Below are 15,913 nucleotides of genomic sequence, written 5' to 3'. Positions count from 1 at the left end.
GTGTTCAATGAAGAAGTGTTGTACAAGGATAAGCTAAGAGAAGGCTCCGAGAGGAAAGAGCCTGGAGCTGTTGACTTAGAAGATATCCTGACACCGGAGTTGCCAAAGGATACCGCAACAGCAGAAGGAGAAATCTCTCAAGACGAGAGTGGTGAGGCTGAAGAAAGTGATGATTCTGAAGTGGTCCCATATACACCAGTCACGGAGTTACGACGGTCAAGCAGAATCATCAGAAAGCCAGTAAGATTTTCTCCATCGCTCAACTACATTCTGCTCACAGACAGAGGTGAGCCTGAATGTTATGAGGAAGCTATGCAAGTTGATGAGTCGATCAAGTGGGAGCTTGCAATGAACGACGAGATGGACTCGTTGTTATCCAATCACACGTGGGAGTTAGCAGATTTGCCTAAGGAGAAAAAGGCATTGCATAACAAGTGGGTCTACCGAATAAAAGAAGAACCTGATGGAAGTAAGCGCTATAAAGCGAGGCTTGTTGTGAAGGGATTCCAACAAAAAGAAGGCGTTGACTACACTGAAATCTTCTCTCCTGTAGTCAAGATGGTGACTATTAGAACGGTTCTTGGGCTGGTAGCACAAGAAGATCTGCATCTTCAACAGATGGATGTGAAGACCGCATTTCTTCACGGTGATTTGGATGAGGAAATTTATATGTAGCAACCCGAAGGCTTTGACATCAAAGGGAAGGAAAGCCTTGTTTGCAAGCTGAAAAGGAGTTTGTACGGCTTAAAACAAGCTCCAAGACAGTGGTATAAACGGTTCGACAGCTTTATTAAAGGCGTTGGTTTCTTGAGGTGTGAAGCTGACCACTGTTGTTACTTCAAGATGCTTGAAGAGTCCTACTTGATATTGCTCCTATATGTCGATGACATGCTGATAGTAGGAGCAGACTTGCACGAGATCAATAGCTTGAAGACGAAACTCTCAGAAGAGTTTGCGATGAAAGACCTTGGAGAAGCAAGACAGATTCTAGGGATGAGAATCAGTAGAATCAAGGAAGGTCTGAAATTATCACAAGAGGAGTATGTGAAGAAAGTCCTCAAGAGGTTTAACATGGATGACGCGAAGCCAGTTAGTACTCCCATGGCAAGTCACTTTCGGTTATCCAGAGAACAGTCTCCAAAGACGGAAGACGAGATGGCATGTATGGATAAAGTTCCATATGCTTCTGCTATAGGAAGCCTGATGTACGCGATGATATGTACAAGGCCAGACATTGCACATGCAGTGGGAGTCGTTAGCAGATTTATGAGCAATCCAGGGAAGGAACATTGGGAAGCCGTTAAGTGGATTTTCAGATATCTAAAAGGAAATCCAAGTTTATCGCTATGTTTCACGAAGTCTAAGACGGGATTGCAGGGATATGTTGATGCTGACAATGGAGGAGACGTTGACCGCACGAAGAGCACAACCGGGTATGTCTACACCTTTGGCGGTACTGCAATTTGTTGGGTTTCAAAGTTGCAGAAAGTTGTATCTCTATCAAGCTGCGAAGCTGAGTATGTTGCGGTAACGGAAACAACAAAAGAGATGATATGGCTACAGTCTTTTCTAGAAGAGCTAGGCTATGACCAAGGGAAAGGTGGGTGGTACTGTGACAGTAAAAGTGCCATCGATTTGGCAAAGAATCCGGTTTACCATGCTCGGACGTAGCACATACATCGTCGATATCAATTCATCAGATCCGCGTTAGAAGATGAAATGTTGGTGCTTGAGAAGATCCCAGGAAGCAAGAATCTGGCAGACATGCTAGCGAAGGTCGTGCCGTATGATAAGCTGAGGTTATGTGCAACCTCAGTTGGCTTGTTGGAGTAACAAGCTGGGAAGACCTGCTACATTGATCAAGGTGTGAAGACAGATTGAAATCAGTCTTCAAGTGGGAGATTGTAACAAGCTGGGAAGACCTGCTACAATGATCAAGGTGTGAAGACAGATTGAAATCAGTCTTCAAGTGGGAGATTGTAAGTAAAAAAATCACATTTTCATCATTGGCCGGTGATGACGGCAATGACGGTGAAGTTGGACGGTGAAAGAGGTGTTTGTCAACAATTACGTCCACCTACTCCCCAAGCTTCTCCTATAAATACTCAATGAAAGTAGAAGAGAAAGACATCCCAAAACAAGAAAAAACAGAGAGAACGAGAGAACGAGAGAAAAGCTGAGAAGAGAGAAGAAGAGAAAAAAAAAAATTTACAAAAAAAATCTTCTTTAAGAAATTACGAGTAATTTCTGAGTGTATTTGGGATCGGGGTGTGAGTTGTGAGCTTGTAAAAATTTTCTGGTTAATAATAAAAGATCTGTAGCAGGTCTGGAGACGTAGGCAACATTGGCCGAACTCCGTTAACAATTTGGTGTGTGTGCCCTCTTTTCCGATCCCATAAATTCTGGCTTTCCGCAAAATTTGACCGCGTATTTCCTAACATTTTTAACTGAATCAAAAAACATGGTTGAAGGGATTTCAAATAAAAAATTCTTATAAATACACATGACAGTTCACCACATTTGATCACCCAAGTGAATATTGTAAATGAAGTTTAACATTTACGATTATTCAAGCTTCCGATGGAGTTGGCACTAGGCTCGGCAAACAAAAATTCGATATAAAACTTTATGGGCAAGTGACTGGAAGATAATTCAAAATTAAAATTACTTATACCATTTTAGTGTAATTTTTAAATTTGGAATGTGAAAACATGTTATGATATAACGGGAAAGGCGTAACAAAAACACATTATAGAAGACATTCACTTCACGCAAAATGCCAAAACCATTATATATATAAAGGAGAGCAGTTAAACAATATATAATATATACATAATTATGAGCAAAAATATTAGTTGACACTTTGAGGCTGATTGTTTGTAATTTTCAAATGGTTTTTGGCTTTCGTTTTTGAAAAACTTTTTTTCTTTAATTTTAGAATATCTAGGTCTATAGAGCTCAGATCAAAGTTTACTCTTTGGTCATTTAGTAAGAATTCAAAAGGTTATAAATATGATTTTTATTGGAAAAAGTCTGATCTGCTAGATAGAATAATTTTAATAAAGTTTATAAGCTTCGTCCTAAAGAGACATTTGGATCCAAAATTTCTTAATTTTTCAAATTTTTTTTTTAATATTTGGCCTGAACTTTTTATATCTCATTGGTTAGGTTGAAAATCTATATTACAACAAATTTTATTTTCATATTTTTTTTGGTTGTGGAATCAAAAACATTTTATATCTCATTGGAGATCTATGTCTTTCATATTTTTGAAAGTAGTTGCATGACCGATCTCTCTTTCATATTTTTGATCCCACAACAAAACATTTTATTTTCATATTTTTTTTGTTTATAAGCTTCGTCCTGAAGAGATATATCTTATAAACTTCAACGTTCATTTATGAAATTATATTAACATTTTAGCAAAAAATCACAAACAAAGAGTACACTAGTACAATGCCAAATTATCAATAATTTCTAAATGAGTACAGCGTGGGCACGATGGTTATTTCTGAAATGATATTTTAGCAAGACAATCATAAATAAATAGTACATTAGTACAGTGCTAAATGATCAATAATTCCCAAACGAGTACAGTGTGGGCACTCGGTTATTTGATATATTGTTGTAATAAATTAAACCCCATAATGCTTTTTTAAGTTTAAGCAAGAAGAGACGACAAGACATAATAAAATAAAGAAATAAAAAAGCAAGGAGAAAGCACAATGAATATAGTCGTCATATAGTATAAATATGCATGTAAACGTTCATCACAGTTCTCATCAAATATCAAGGATCAAACAAGAAAAGATATTGGTCATGGCAACTACTCCACAATGGGTCATGATTGGAGGAGAAGGTCCTGAGAGTTCAACCAACACTCTTCGTATCAGGTTTATTTATAATATATGATTTTGACTCGTTAGAAATTCATATCGATGTGTGTGTATTAACAATTTCTAATTTGTTTTGAAGGGAGCATTGTTGGAAGCCGCAAAAGAGAAGATGAACGAGGCTATCTCAGCCAAACTCAGCCTCGACTTGATTTCTGGTCGCTTCACTGTTGCTGATTTTGGTTGTGCGAGTGGACCTAACACTTTTGTGGCAGTACAAAACATAATAGATGCAGTAGAAGACAAGTATCGCAAGGCAACCGGACAAAACCCTGCGGAGAACATCGAGTTCCAAGTCCTCTTCAATGATTCTACCACCAACGATTTTTCAACACTCTCTTCCAGGCACTTCCACCGGGCAGACGCTACTATAGCGCTGGTGTTCCGGGCTCCTTCTTTGGCCGCGTTCTCCCTAAGCATAGTTTCCACATAGGAGTCATCAGTTATGCTTTCCATTTCACCTCAAAAAACCCCAAAGGGATCACCGACCGTGACTCTCCTCTGTGGAACAGAGACATGCATTGCACTGGCTTTAACGAAGCAGTCAAGAAAGCATATCTCGATCAGTACTCGGCCGACATCAAGAATCTATTATACGCTAGAGCTGAGGAGCTCGTCCCCGGCCCCGGGGGATTGATGTTGATTTTCGGATCGGGTCTAAGAGACGGGGTTAAGATGTCGGAGACCGCTAAAGGAATTGTGATTGATTTCAACCAAGCTTCTCTTGACGATCTTGCTCGACAGGTACATATATATAGTTTTATCTTAAACTAATTAATTATCTCCAAGACTACAATTACATAACTATACTAAGTGTCTTCTTGCACCATGTACAGTAAAAAAATTTAAAATATTTTTTAACAGATAAATATAAATTATATTTTAAAATAATTTTTTATTAATATTGTAAATTTTCTTCTTCGTATCAATATTTTAATATAAATTTGATTTAATTAAACATAAAAATTATATTTAAGAATATGCATGTATATATTTGAAATTATAATCTTACATAGATTTTTCTATCTATTTATTTTAATTAAATATATTAAATAAATTTGTAAAAGTTGCATAATTACCAAAAATTAAAATTAAAAAATATTTATAAAATTTGTGGATATATAAGAAAATAATTATTTTACGATTAAATTTTTATAATTTTCTAAAAACATTGTATATATTTTTGAAAATTTTAGTAATAAAATTGTATAATTTAAAAATATATAATTAAATTATATTTCGAAATTTATAATGCCATATTTGAATATATTTATTTTAATGATGATTTGTGAGTTATTTCCATATTCTAAAAAAAAATTCAAAAATATAAATTAACATTAAATGTAATATATGAGTTATTACCATATTTTAAAAAGTTTACCAAAAATATAAATTAACATTAAATGCAATTGTTCATGTCATATTAAGGTATAAGACATGTCATCAATTTCAGTAGCCATGTCATATTTGTTTTGTGAAATTGATTGTAGAAAGGACATGTGGCAAAATCACTTCGCAAATATTGTTTAGGGATCCCAATGATTGTTATGATTAAAAATAGGGTGTCATCGACCAAGACAAGGTTGCTAAAAGACCAAGACAAGGTTGACTCTTTTAGCATACCACTCTACGTTGCAGAAGAAAGCGAATTAAGGAAAATCATAAAGGAGAATGTGAAGTTCACAATTGAGGCTTTTGAGGATATCAATCATCCAAACGGGGAGTTTCCGTTAGACCCCAAGATCTTGGCGGTCTCCTTTAGAGCTTGCTGTGGAGCTCTCCTATCGGCACATTTTGGACTGGACACAGTGAGGAAAGCCTTTGAACTCGTCGAGGTCAAGGCAAGTGAAGAGTTTTCTCGCATCCAGAATGCCAAACCAGGAATGCAGTACCTCATCGTGCTTCGCAAGAACTGATGATCCAAATATATTATTACTTTTATAATATTTCAAGTTAACTTGTGTTATCATTGTTGCAAGTCTACTTCTTTCATCTCATGGTGTGTTGTCTCTGGCTCTTTATCGTTGTTGTGTTAGTGTTATGTATTATCCATATCAAACAACTTAAAAAATGAGCGGTTGCAGTTTGAATATCTCACAATTATCTGTATCACACAAATTACAAAAAGCTAACACGCATTTGTGCCGACAAGACGCTCCGGCATGTATTATTGTACTTTGAATAATGACAACTTCACCAGAAAATAACAAGAATTGGTTATCAATATAACAAACTTATCTAATGAGAATTTATTTTCCTTCGATCACTTATAATATACAGTCACTCCATTTAGTAATATTTAGTTATATGAACTTTCTGAACGGCTTTCATATTACCGGGCATCGATGACTGAGCAGGTGTACTTGTTCACCGTCCAGGATTCATCGTCGTCGAATTGCCTACTTGAGGAATGATTATTTGCATAATAACTTGCTATGAGACAATAAACTGGCGGTTTAGGCTGAGGAATCTCTGTTGCTTCACTTCCAAGCATCCAAACCACCGACGACATCGTTGGTCTGTGCTCCGCACGTTCTTGAATACACAATAGACCAATTTGTATGCATTTTAGGACTTCTTTTGGTTGAAATGTTGATGGCAGAGATGCCAATGGATCTACGATGACTGGATCTACGATTTCTAGCGCTCTTCCCTCCGCCCAATGACTCCATGCCTGTTTATAAAAATAAAAGCATTTCAATTGTTTTAGCGTTGTTAAAAAAAAGTGTTTTAGCAATTTCGAGAGTAGATAGAATATTATTGGTTCTTTAACTTACATAGCTTAGAAGATTGTTTTCAGGGTTCACCTGGTAGAATCCTCTATTCCTTTTTCCACTAACAATTTCAAGAACTATGACTCCAAAACTGAAAACATCTGTTTTTTCCGAGATTACCCCATCCATTGCGTACTCCGGAGACATGTACCCGCTGAGTAGCAAAAAAAATGAACTTAGAGGTCATGAGTTCTATAGAGTTATGGGTAAGAAAATATCTTCAAAGACTTGCTTACTAAGTTCCGACCGCATTGTCTGTCCTAGCTTGAGTTTCGTCCCTTGCAAAGATTCTGGCCATCCCAAAATCCGAGATCTTTGGGATCATATATTTATCAAGCAAAATGTTACCTGGTTTCAAATCCCTGTGGATTATCCTAAACCGTGAGTCTTGATGAAGATATAAAAGCCCTCGAGCAACACCATTTGTAATGGCGAATCTGTCCTTCCAATTTAAGTTAGAGCTTCGTTTTTTTCCTAAGAATTGATCACAGCCAAATCAGTTAGCTTATTTCTATCAACATTCAACTGTTGTATTGAGCTTTTGAAAGAACGAGTCTCTAACCGAAGAGAAAATAATCCAGGCTTGAATTTTCCAAATACTCATATATCAGAATCTTCTCTTCCGCTTCAATGCAACAGCCAAGAATTCGGACAAGGTTTATATGCTGAAGCCTTGCGATCAATCTCACCTCATTCATAAACTCATCCATCCCTTGAAGTGATGTCTTTGATAGCCTTTTTACCGCAACTTCTTGCCCGTCAAGCATACCCTAATAGCGCAAATATATGCCATAAGTTTTAGCATAGTGTTAGATTCCGTATATGTATTCAGAGTGTTGTATACTTTTACCTTGTAAACAATACCGAAACCACCTTGGCCAAGTTCGTTACAATTGGAGAAATTTTCGGTGGCTTTGACAACAGCTTCCAACTCTATCAATGGAAGTTCGAATTCATCAGCTTTGTTCTCTCTTGACAACTGTCTCTTGTTTGATTGTGTCATCCCGTTCATAAGTACATTTTGGTTTCTCTGTTGATTGACTGTTACCATTCACACATTGAAGCAAATCTACCAATGAGCTAAGAACCCCCAAATTTTCTGCAAAATTCGTAACCCGAAGGGACTGGAGAAGAAGATGACATAATTACGATAATGCCATTAATGAATTAAATCTCCAAAAATTCAGTACACAAAGACATGTGTACATCTATACATTCTAAGTGTACATGTAGATGTTTGTGAAAACCATTAAATTCACCCAGATATTATGTACACTACTTTATATTAGACTGTTTTAGTTGATATTAGATGATATTGGCCCTTAAAATATTCAAACTTGCAATTATATGTTAAAATCAAATAGATGTACCGATGAACTGATGTACATGTGGACAATGAAATACATGTGTACACGTTGACAATATATACCATACAAATACTTAAATTTGCAAATATATAAAAATTATACGGTGTATATAGAAATCATTGTATAACTGAACTTGTGTACATGTGAACTTTTTGGTTTTTGATTAAAGAGAGATCTTACAATTTTTCTACATTAGTCATTACTTTGTATAATTTTAGCTTATATGTACATTACAAAAATACATATCAATGCAAAAAGTTTTACTTAGAATCAACAGTCATCTTGATACTTTACATTATATGCCCAAAGAATCTAAAAATTTTCATCCTTAAACACCAACAAACATGTCAAAAATAAATCACTTATGTACACGCCCTAAATTGTACATATACTCGCTTGTACACATGTAAGCACTCGGTGTTGTACACATGTACACATGCACACACTTGCTTGTACACATTTATATAGACTCAAATGCATCACCGCCTATCCACTTATGTTTTCTGAATCTGTGCTTAGCCTTCAGAAGCTTAACCATGTTGGCAACTTTATGATCAACAAATTCACTGTCAAATTCCCCCCAGCCATCCTCCTTGTCCTCCCCACACTCCACCATAGGTTGCACAGTCAGCAGCAAACATAGAAACACGACAAATTAAAGCAAAATCAATACACACTTCAACCGCAAACCATATAAGCATAGTATGCAAAGTACACATGTATACATATGCTCTTGTTGTACACATATACATCGCATGTAACGTGTACAACTTTAAACGTTCATGCATGTGTACAAATAGTTACCTGAGGATCACGCTCAGCCTCTTGCACCTCCGCCAAAACCAATCATAGGTTGCACAGTCAGCAGCAAACATTGAAACACGGAAAACCAAAGCAAAATCATACACACCTCAACCGCAAACCATATAAGCATAGTATGCAAAGTACACATGTACACATATGTTCTTGTTGTACACATGTACATCACATGTAACGTGTACAACCTTAAACGTTTGTACAAGTGTATAAATAGTTACCTGAGGATCATGCTCAGCCTCTTGCACCTCCGCAAAAACCAACCCTGTGTGTTGTGGGAGCTTCTCATTGACATAACTCAGCTGCTTCAGCTCGTCAACCCCCCCTAAACGCTAAAGCCAGGCCGGTATAGCTTCAAATTTCCACAACTAAAGCTCGTCGTCTCCATCTCTTCACTACACTCAAGCACAAATCCCAAAACCGCAATCCTTTGCTGCATCCCAAATCTTGAAACCAAAAATCCCAAAACCTGGAATTCACAAATCACATCAACGATCTTAGATAACTCCCAAATTGGAGTCCTTTCGCGGACCAAACCCTAATCTGAAACTTAAACTCGAACGCATTCGAAACGAGAAAAAAATCTAACCTTTGTCTTTCCCCTTATTTCTCGTCGTCCCTGGAATGATTGAACGCATTAGACTGTGTTAATCGCTTTGCTGTTAAGAACAAAATGAACCTTCAATCTAGCAAAAACATGAACTCACCGTCGTCTATGTCTTTTCCACAACGCTTACGCTTGATCGTCATAGCCTTTTGTTCTCCGTCGATTTACACCGTCGTCTCTTCTCCGTCGCTCATCGTCGGAAAGTAAAATTAGGTACAGATTTGGGGAAGTTGAAACAAAATATTACAGTTTTACCTTTTTACGGGTCCAATCTCAGAAAATTAACCAAATAAAAATACGACCCAGGTTTCCACCAATCAACTTCCATCGATTTTGAATTTTAAACCCACGAACCAGAGTAACCAGAAACAAATGATCAACTACCAATATGCCCACACCTGGTTTGCCTTTTTGAAGGACAAAGGAGACTTTCACCAACATAAAGTATTCTAGTAGCAACAACTGCTCTTCCGTGTAATAAAAACTCAACAAGTGCCTATATGTGTTATAAACTCTTTTTAATATTTAAATTGAACAATATTATAGAAGTTATTTTATCACTATTTTATTTTATAATTATTATTTTTATTTAGATCACGAGTTAGCTCATTTAACTCATGATCTAGATGATTTGAGTTCGAGTTTACATATTGAAGCTCATGTAATAAATGAGCTGAGCTGAGCTAACTCATGAAAGAGCCAAGCTCATTATGAGCTGAGCCGAGTTGGGTGAGCTACCTCATTTTGACACCCCTAATTGAAAGATAGTTAAACATTCCAATCTGGAAATTTTTTAAAAGTCTCGAAAATTTCTAAGTAAAATTCAGGAAATTTTTCACCAAAAAAATTTAAGTAAATATTTTAACTTTATTAATAAATTAGAAAAATAATATATAATAATAGAATAAGATTCATAAAACACCCAAATAAAATCCCAAAATTATAAAAAACCTGCTCCAATGGTTTTCATCGTCCTGCGCTCCGGTCCAACCAACTACTCTGCATCACAAAAGGAGGCATGAGCATAAACAAATAACCAGTAAAGACGCTTAATACCACCCACTACAGTCCAATAATAAAATATTCAATCAATACTAACACCCTAGCATCCGGTTCTAACATTCATTTACCTACCTAATTTCAACATTTCTCATTACTTTAGTCTTTCCTAACCTTTCAACCCGAACACCCACAAACCTACGGCCGTAGCCAACCTTTGGCCATAGCCCAACCTGCGTCCAAAGCGGAACCTGCGACTATAGCTATACTTGCGGTCGTAGCCAACATGTGACCCATCGGTCCATTACGGCCCGGAGCCAAACCTTTGACCCGAGGGTCCATAACATTCTCTTAACTAGTTTCCTTATTAACTCAATTCAGTCATTCTTTCCTCAAACGCATTATAATTTCATGACTTAAGTTCTCAAGATCAAGCGTTCATTTCCCACATAAACATCCTAACATAACTCGATTATCAATACATCAAATCTAGCATGCATCTCCTAAGGACGCAATGAATGAACTTTCAATAAATAATTACTATCATACATTTCTTAAAAACACAATGAACGAACTTTCCATAAACGAATTATATCATACATTTTCCTAAGAACACGATGAACGAACTTCCCATAAATGAATTATATTCAAGCATAAATTCGATCCTACTGAATCAAACCAGACAAGAATTCTTATTGGACTGCCACGAATCACATCATCACCTGGATTGATCTTAAAAGATCAAAGACTCTGAACTTAGCTGCGTTTTTTAGCAAATATTCATGTGATCCTCCTCGCTCGATCCTCACTTACCAAACTCTTCTCTAGAAATTTGTTCTTACTCTGACTTTTCTCTAACTTGCTTTTCGAGTTGTGTCTAGAATGAGAGCTGAAGGTCTCTATTTATACTACTTTTGGACTTGTTCACCAAGCCGGAATTTATTGATGTTTCCTTATTTTGCTTGGCAAAATCTTGCCCACAAAAGCTTGACTGAATCTCTACAATTATTTCCTTATACAACTCCCACAGACTTGACCTTCCTTTCGTAGAATCCTGTTAAGGATGACCAACTGAACTTGCCTTACTTGGAACCCGCATTCCCGAATGATCAAACTTTCCTTTAATTGGCTCTGCGGTCCGTCGACTACTTTCTTAGACTTTGATCGTTCTATGGTCAGTTTATCCCCGTTTATTCTAAGATATCGATGCTTTGATAGTACGAATGGCATTTGGTACTTAGAGAAAAATCTAGTTCTTATTTCATTCATAACGAAACAAAAGTTCCAATACTTCATATAATTTTTACTTTCTTACAAAGAAACCTATTCCTAGATGCATTCTTTTATAAATAAAAATACTCCAGAAGCGGGTCGTTACAACTCTCTCCTACTTATGAGGAATTTGTCCTCGAATCCGCATCTGCCATATGCTCATCCACTTGGGTCTCGAATAACTCCGGATACTCAACCCTCATCATGCTTGCATGCTCTTTCGTAGCCTCACGTATCCCAACACGCTCCCATACTACTTCGACCATAGGAACTCCCTTCCTCCTGATTTTCTCGTCTGGAAACCTCGTCACTTGTATTGGTTTTCCACGAGTCGACAGACCAGAATCCAAATCTTCAGGTGGTTGCGAGACAATTAACACCGGATTCCTTACCACCTTCCTCAATTGAGACACATGCAAAATATCATGGAATGGATGTAGCTCGTTAGCCAACTCCAAACGATAAGCAACTGGTCCAATTCGTTCTACGATCTTAAATGGTCCCATATACCTCGGTTGCAGCTTCCCATCTTCGCCATCCTATCCTTCCCCTTAAACGTCACATTTTTAAAGGAAACCATCTTCCTCACTTGGAACTCTAATTCCTTCCTCCTCTTGTTAGCATAGATTTTCGATCTTGAGCCTCCTTCATTTTCTCCTTGACAAACTTGATCATGACTGTCATTTTTTTATCACCTCTAGTGAAAGATCTCGGCCCTCCCTCACTTCAATCCAACACAAGGGGGGTTCAACAAGGACGTCCATAAAAGGCTTCGTACGGAAAAATTCCAATACTAGAGTGGTAGCTATTGTTGTTCGCAAATTTAACTAGTGGTATATACTTCTCCCATAGTTTACCCCAATCCACTACACAAGTGCGCAATAAATCCTTCAATGATTGGATCGTCCGCTTGTTTGTTCATCCGTTTGCAGGTGGTCGATGTATTCATGTGCACCTTGGTTCCCAAATATTTCTGTAATGCCATCAAGAAATTTGAAGCAAATCTTGGATGTTGATAAGACATAATGCTAACATAAACACCATGAAGTTTTATAATTTTCTTCATGTAGAGTTCCACATATTTACCCACACCATCTGTCATTTGGAATTGCAGGAAATGTGCAGACTTAATTAAGCGGTCCACTATCACCCATACAGAATCCTTACAGCCCTTCGTCTTTGAAAGCCTGCCATAAATTCTATCGTGATCATATCCCATTTTCACTCAAACATGGATAAACTCTGCAACAAGCCACTTGGAACCTGATACTCTGCTTTTACTAACTGACATGTTGGACACTTTGCCAACCATCCGGCTACATCTCTTTTCATCCCTGACAATTGATAGTACCGCTTAAGGTCGTGGTACATCTTCGTCGCACCTACGTGTATGGAGTACTTAGATTGGTGTGCTTCCTTCAGTACATTTTTCTTGTACTTCCTCGACTCCTTATTGTTTGGGACACATATTCGTCTCGCTATTGGTCTTCCAATAACCCCCACGACTTCATCTCCAAGCATCTTAACCAACGCTTCATCCTCCCCTTGGACCAATCTTATTTGAGTCAGAAGGTCAGCTTCATTTTCCGCTTCCTCGCCTAGATGAACTGACTCATATACTAACACATTAACCCACAACATTCCCACTTCCCAGCATCAAAATCAACCCTCCCATTTTCTTCTCTGCCGAGACACTCGTCTTTCGGCGACTCTGTGCATCAGCTATTAAGTTAGCATTTTATGGGTGATATACTATCTCTAAATCATAGTTTGCCACAAACTCCATCCATCTTCTCTGCTTTAGATTCAACTCTAGCTGAGTGAAAATGTACTTAAGGCCCGTATGGTCCGTAAACACTTGGAAATTTTCTCCATAAAGGTATGATCGTCAAATCTTAAGTGCAAACACCACCGCTGCCATCTCTAAATCGTGAGTTAGATAATTCTCGTCATGTTTCCTCAGCTGTCGAGATGCATACGATATCAAACGTTCTTCTCGCATTAAGACGCAACTGAGCCTTATTTTTGATGCGTCCTTGAACACAACATACGCCACTCCAGGAGAAGACAGTGCTAGAACCGGTGTATGGTATCTCTTGATTTTGTTGAGTTTTAGATTCATATTCTAGATTATTATGATCATTTTAAGATGCATTTAGATGTATATATTGAATTTGTGTGTTTATTTGCATTTAATATGGGCTAAAGTGCACATTTGAGAAGATTGGGGCGAAATCGTAAGGTTATCTTTGCAATTTACAGAGTTTGTGGCCGAATTGAGAACTATCAAGAGGTAGGGGATCATTCTGCAAATATGAGGGGCCTGAAATGTTCAATTGGAAGTTTTGGGTCAATTCGTAAGGACGTTTCTGCAATTTACAAAGGCTTGGGCCGCTTTGTAAATACAAGAAGTTCAGGGACCTGTTTTGAAAAATTGAAGAAGCCACCATTGGAGAGGATCCAGAGCTTTCCGATGAGGCTGATTCCGACAACGAAGAAGGCTGAGCACGACGGATAAGCTTGAACCGGCGCTCTCATGATGGAAGGTATCAGGTCGAACCACGGCGTGCAACGGAGGAGAAGCTCGAGTGAGATGGAAGAGCTCGCCGTGGAAGATTGGTCAGGTGACATCGCAGTGAAGAGAAGAACACAGACGCCACGGAGGAAGAAGAAGGAGTCAGAGTTCTCGAGAACACAGCGGCTTACGGTGGTGACACATTGACGTAGCTGGGAGTGGAGCGTGAGCCACAGCGATTTGACGTAGCGGGTTGAGGACACTGTTGAGGAAAGAACCGAGCTACAGCGGTTCGTCGTAGCGGCTAAGCGTCGTCGTTGGGAAAGTGAAGAGCTTTGCAGCGGGAATCGCGTACCGCTGTGAAGAAAGAGAGACCAAACGCACTTGATGAAAACGCGATTTCAGGCGATTGAATCGCAAACGCATTTTGTGACTTCAGCGATTAGCGTTTGCGTTTGGTTTTTGGTGTTTGGACCAATTTTATATATATATACTAGATTTTGACTTCTATTTAGTTTTTATATTGTTTAACTAGGAGTAGCGCGGAACTATTTTGATTTTCAAATGTTAACTATATAATATTTTTTTACGTTGTATTACGAAAAATAACAAAATTCTGAATTGTATGTTTGTGTGAATATATATTTCCTTAGGAAAAAACTGAAAATTATAGTTTAATACATTTTTCAGATAGATGTTTAATATAGTTTTTCATTTCTTATATAGTATAGTTACTTATTATTTAGTTTTTCTTATATTGTAGGACATCTCTCTCAATTTTTTTTTTAGTTTTTGTCACAAAAATAACATCGAATAAGTAAAATGACCAAAATAGCCACTTTTTATTTTGAAAATTTTAATTTTAATTTTTTTTTTAATTTGAAATTCTATCCTCAAAATCCCCACCCTTAACTCTAAACCTTAAATCTAGATTAGTTAACCCTACGGTATAAAAGTATTTTTACTCTTTAATAAAACTTTTTTTTGTCATTTTTCTTATTAAGACTATTTTGGGACAAAAACTAAAACTGATCATCTTAAGGAATTTCTCTGTATTGTATATATATTTATTCTAATTTTTTTGCTTTTATATCAAATGATAAAATTACAATAGATATTTAATGTAATATTTCTATGTCTTATATTGTATATTTGCTTATTATTTATTTAACTATACATTTTCCATTTAACTATACATTTTTGAGATAGATGTATAATTTTTTTTATATTGTATATTTACTTACTATTTATCTTTTATTATTTTGTATATTTACTTTTTCTAAGTTTCTTGCTTTTATATCAATGATAATATTATGATATATATTTAATGTAATATTTTTATTTTTTATATACTATATTTACTAATTATTTATTTTTTCTTATATTTTTACTTATTATAATATGTAACATTTCTATCTCTTATATTGCATATTTACTTACTATTTATTTCTTCATATATTGTATATATATTTACTTATAAAAGTATTTGTAAATAATAAAAATGTAAAAAAATACATTTTGAGATAGATGTTTGATGTTAGTTTTTATTTCTTATATTGTATATTTACTTATTATTTATTTTTTCTTATATTGTATATTTACTTTTTTTATTCTAATGTTATGATAGATGCTTAATGTAATATTTTTATTTCTTATACTTAATTATTGTT

The 15,913-nt window shown here is 36.4% G+C and overlaps 2 protein-coding genes and 1 pseudogene across 2 annotated transcripts; 1 reads left to right on the top strand and 2 right to left on the bottom strand.

Moving 5' to 3' along the window:
* The first annotated feature begins 3,717 nt into the window (after positions 1–3,717).
* On the top strand, positions 3,718–6,491 carry LOC106298640 (annotated as a pseudogene).
* LOC106299680 (putative serine/threonine-protein kinase receptor) lies at positions 6,201–7,708 on the bottom strand (the record flags this gene model as incomplete). Its single annotated transcript, XM_013735733.1, is given in 5 exon segments — positions 6,201–6,567; positions 6,671–6,821; positions 6,904–7,141; positions 7,230–7,437; positions 7,518–7,708. Coding segments are annotated over 5 exon segments (1,130 nt in total), but the record flags the coding sequence as incomplete, so codon positions are not given.
* Positions 7,709–12,949: 5,241 nt separating this feature from the next.
* On the bottom strand, positions 12,950–14,359 carry LOC106298017. The gene is made up of 2 exons (XM_013734123.1): positions 14,176–14,359; positions 12,950–13,347 (listed from the first exon to the last, which is right to left on the bottom strand). The coding sequence occupies exons 1-2, from the start codon at positions 14,357–14,359 to the stop codon at positions 12,950–12,952; spliced, it is 582 nt and encodes a 193-aa protein (XP_013589577.1).
* Between the last annotated feature and the right edge of the window lie 1,554 nt (positions 14,360–15,913).

The sequence above is a fragment of the Brassica oleracea genome, chromosome C6 (assembly GCF_000695525.1).
Source record: "Brassica oleracea var. oleracea cultivar TO1000 chromosome C6, BOL, whole genome shotgun sequence".
NCBI lineage: Eukaryota > Viridiplantae > Streptophyta > Magnoliopsida > Brassicales > Brassicaceae > Brassica > Brassica oleracea.
This window is presented reverse-complemented; position numbering and strand designations above follow the sequence as displayed.

Bases quoted from the DNA above. Each gene is read 5' to 3' on its own strand.
- LOC106298017 (XM_013734123.1), bottom strand. From the start codon at position 14,359: ATGTCACCTGACCAATCTTCCACGGCGAGCTCTTCCATCTCACTCGAG. The intron at 13,348-14,175 runs GTGGCTTCTTCA...TTAATGTGTTAG, and splicing joins GCTCTGGATCCTCTCCAATG to TATATGAGTCAGTTCATCTA.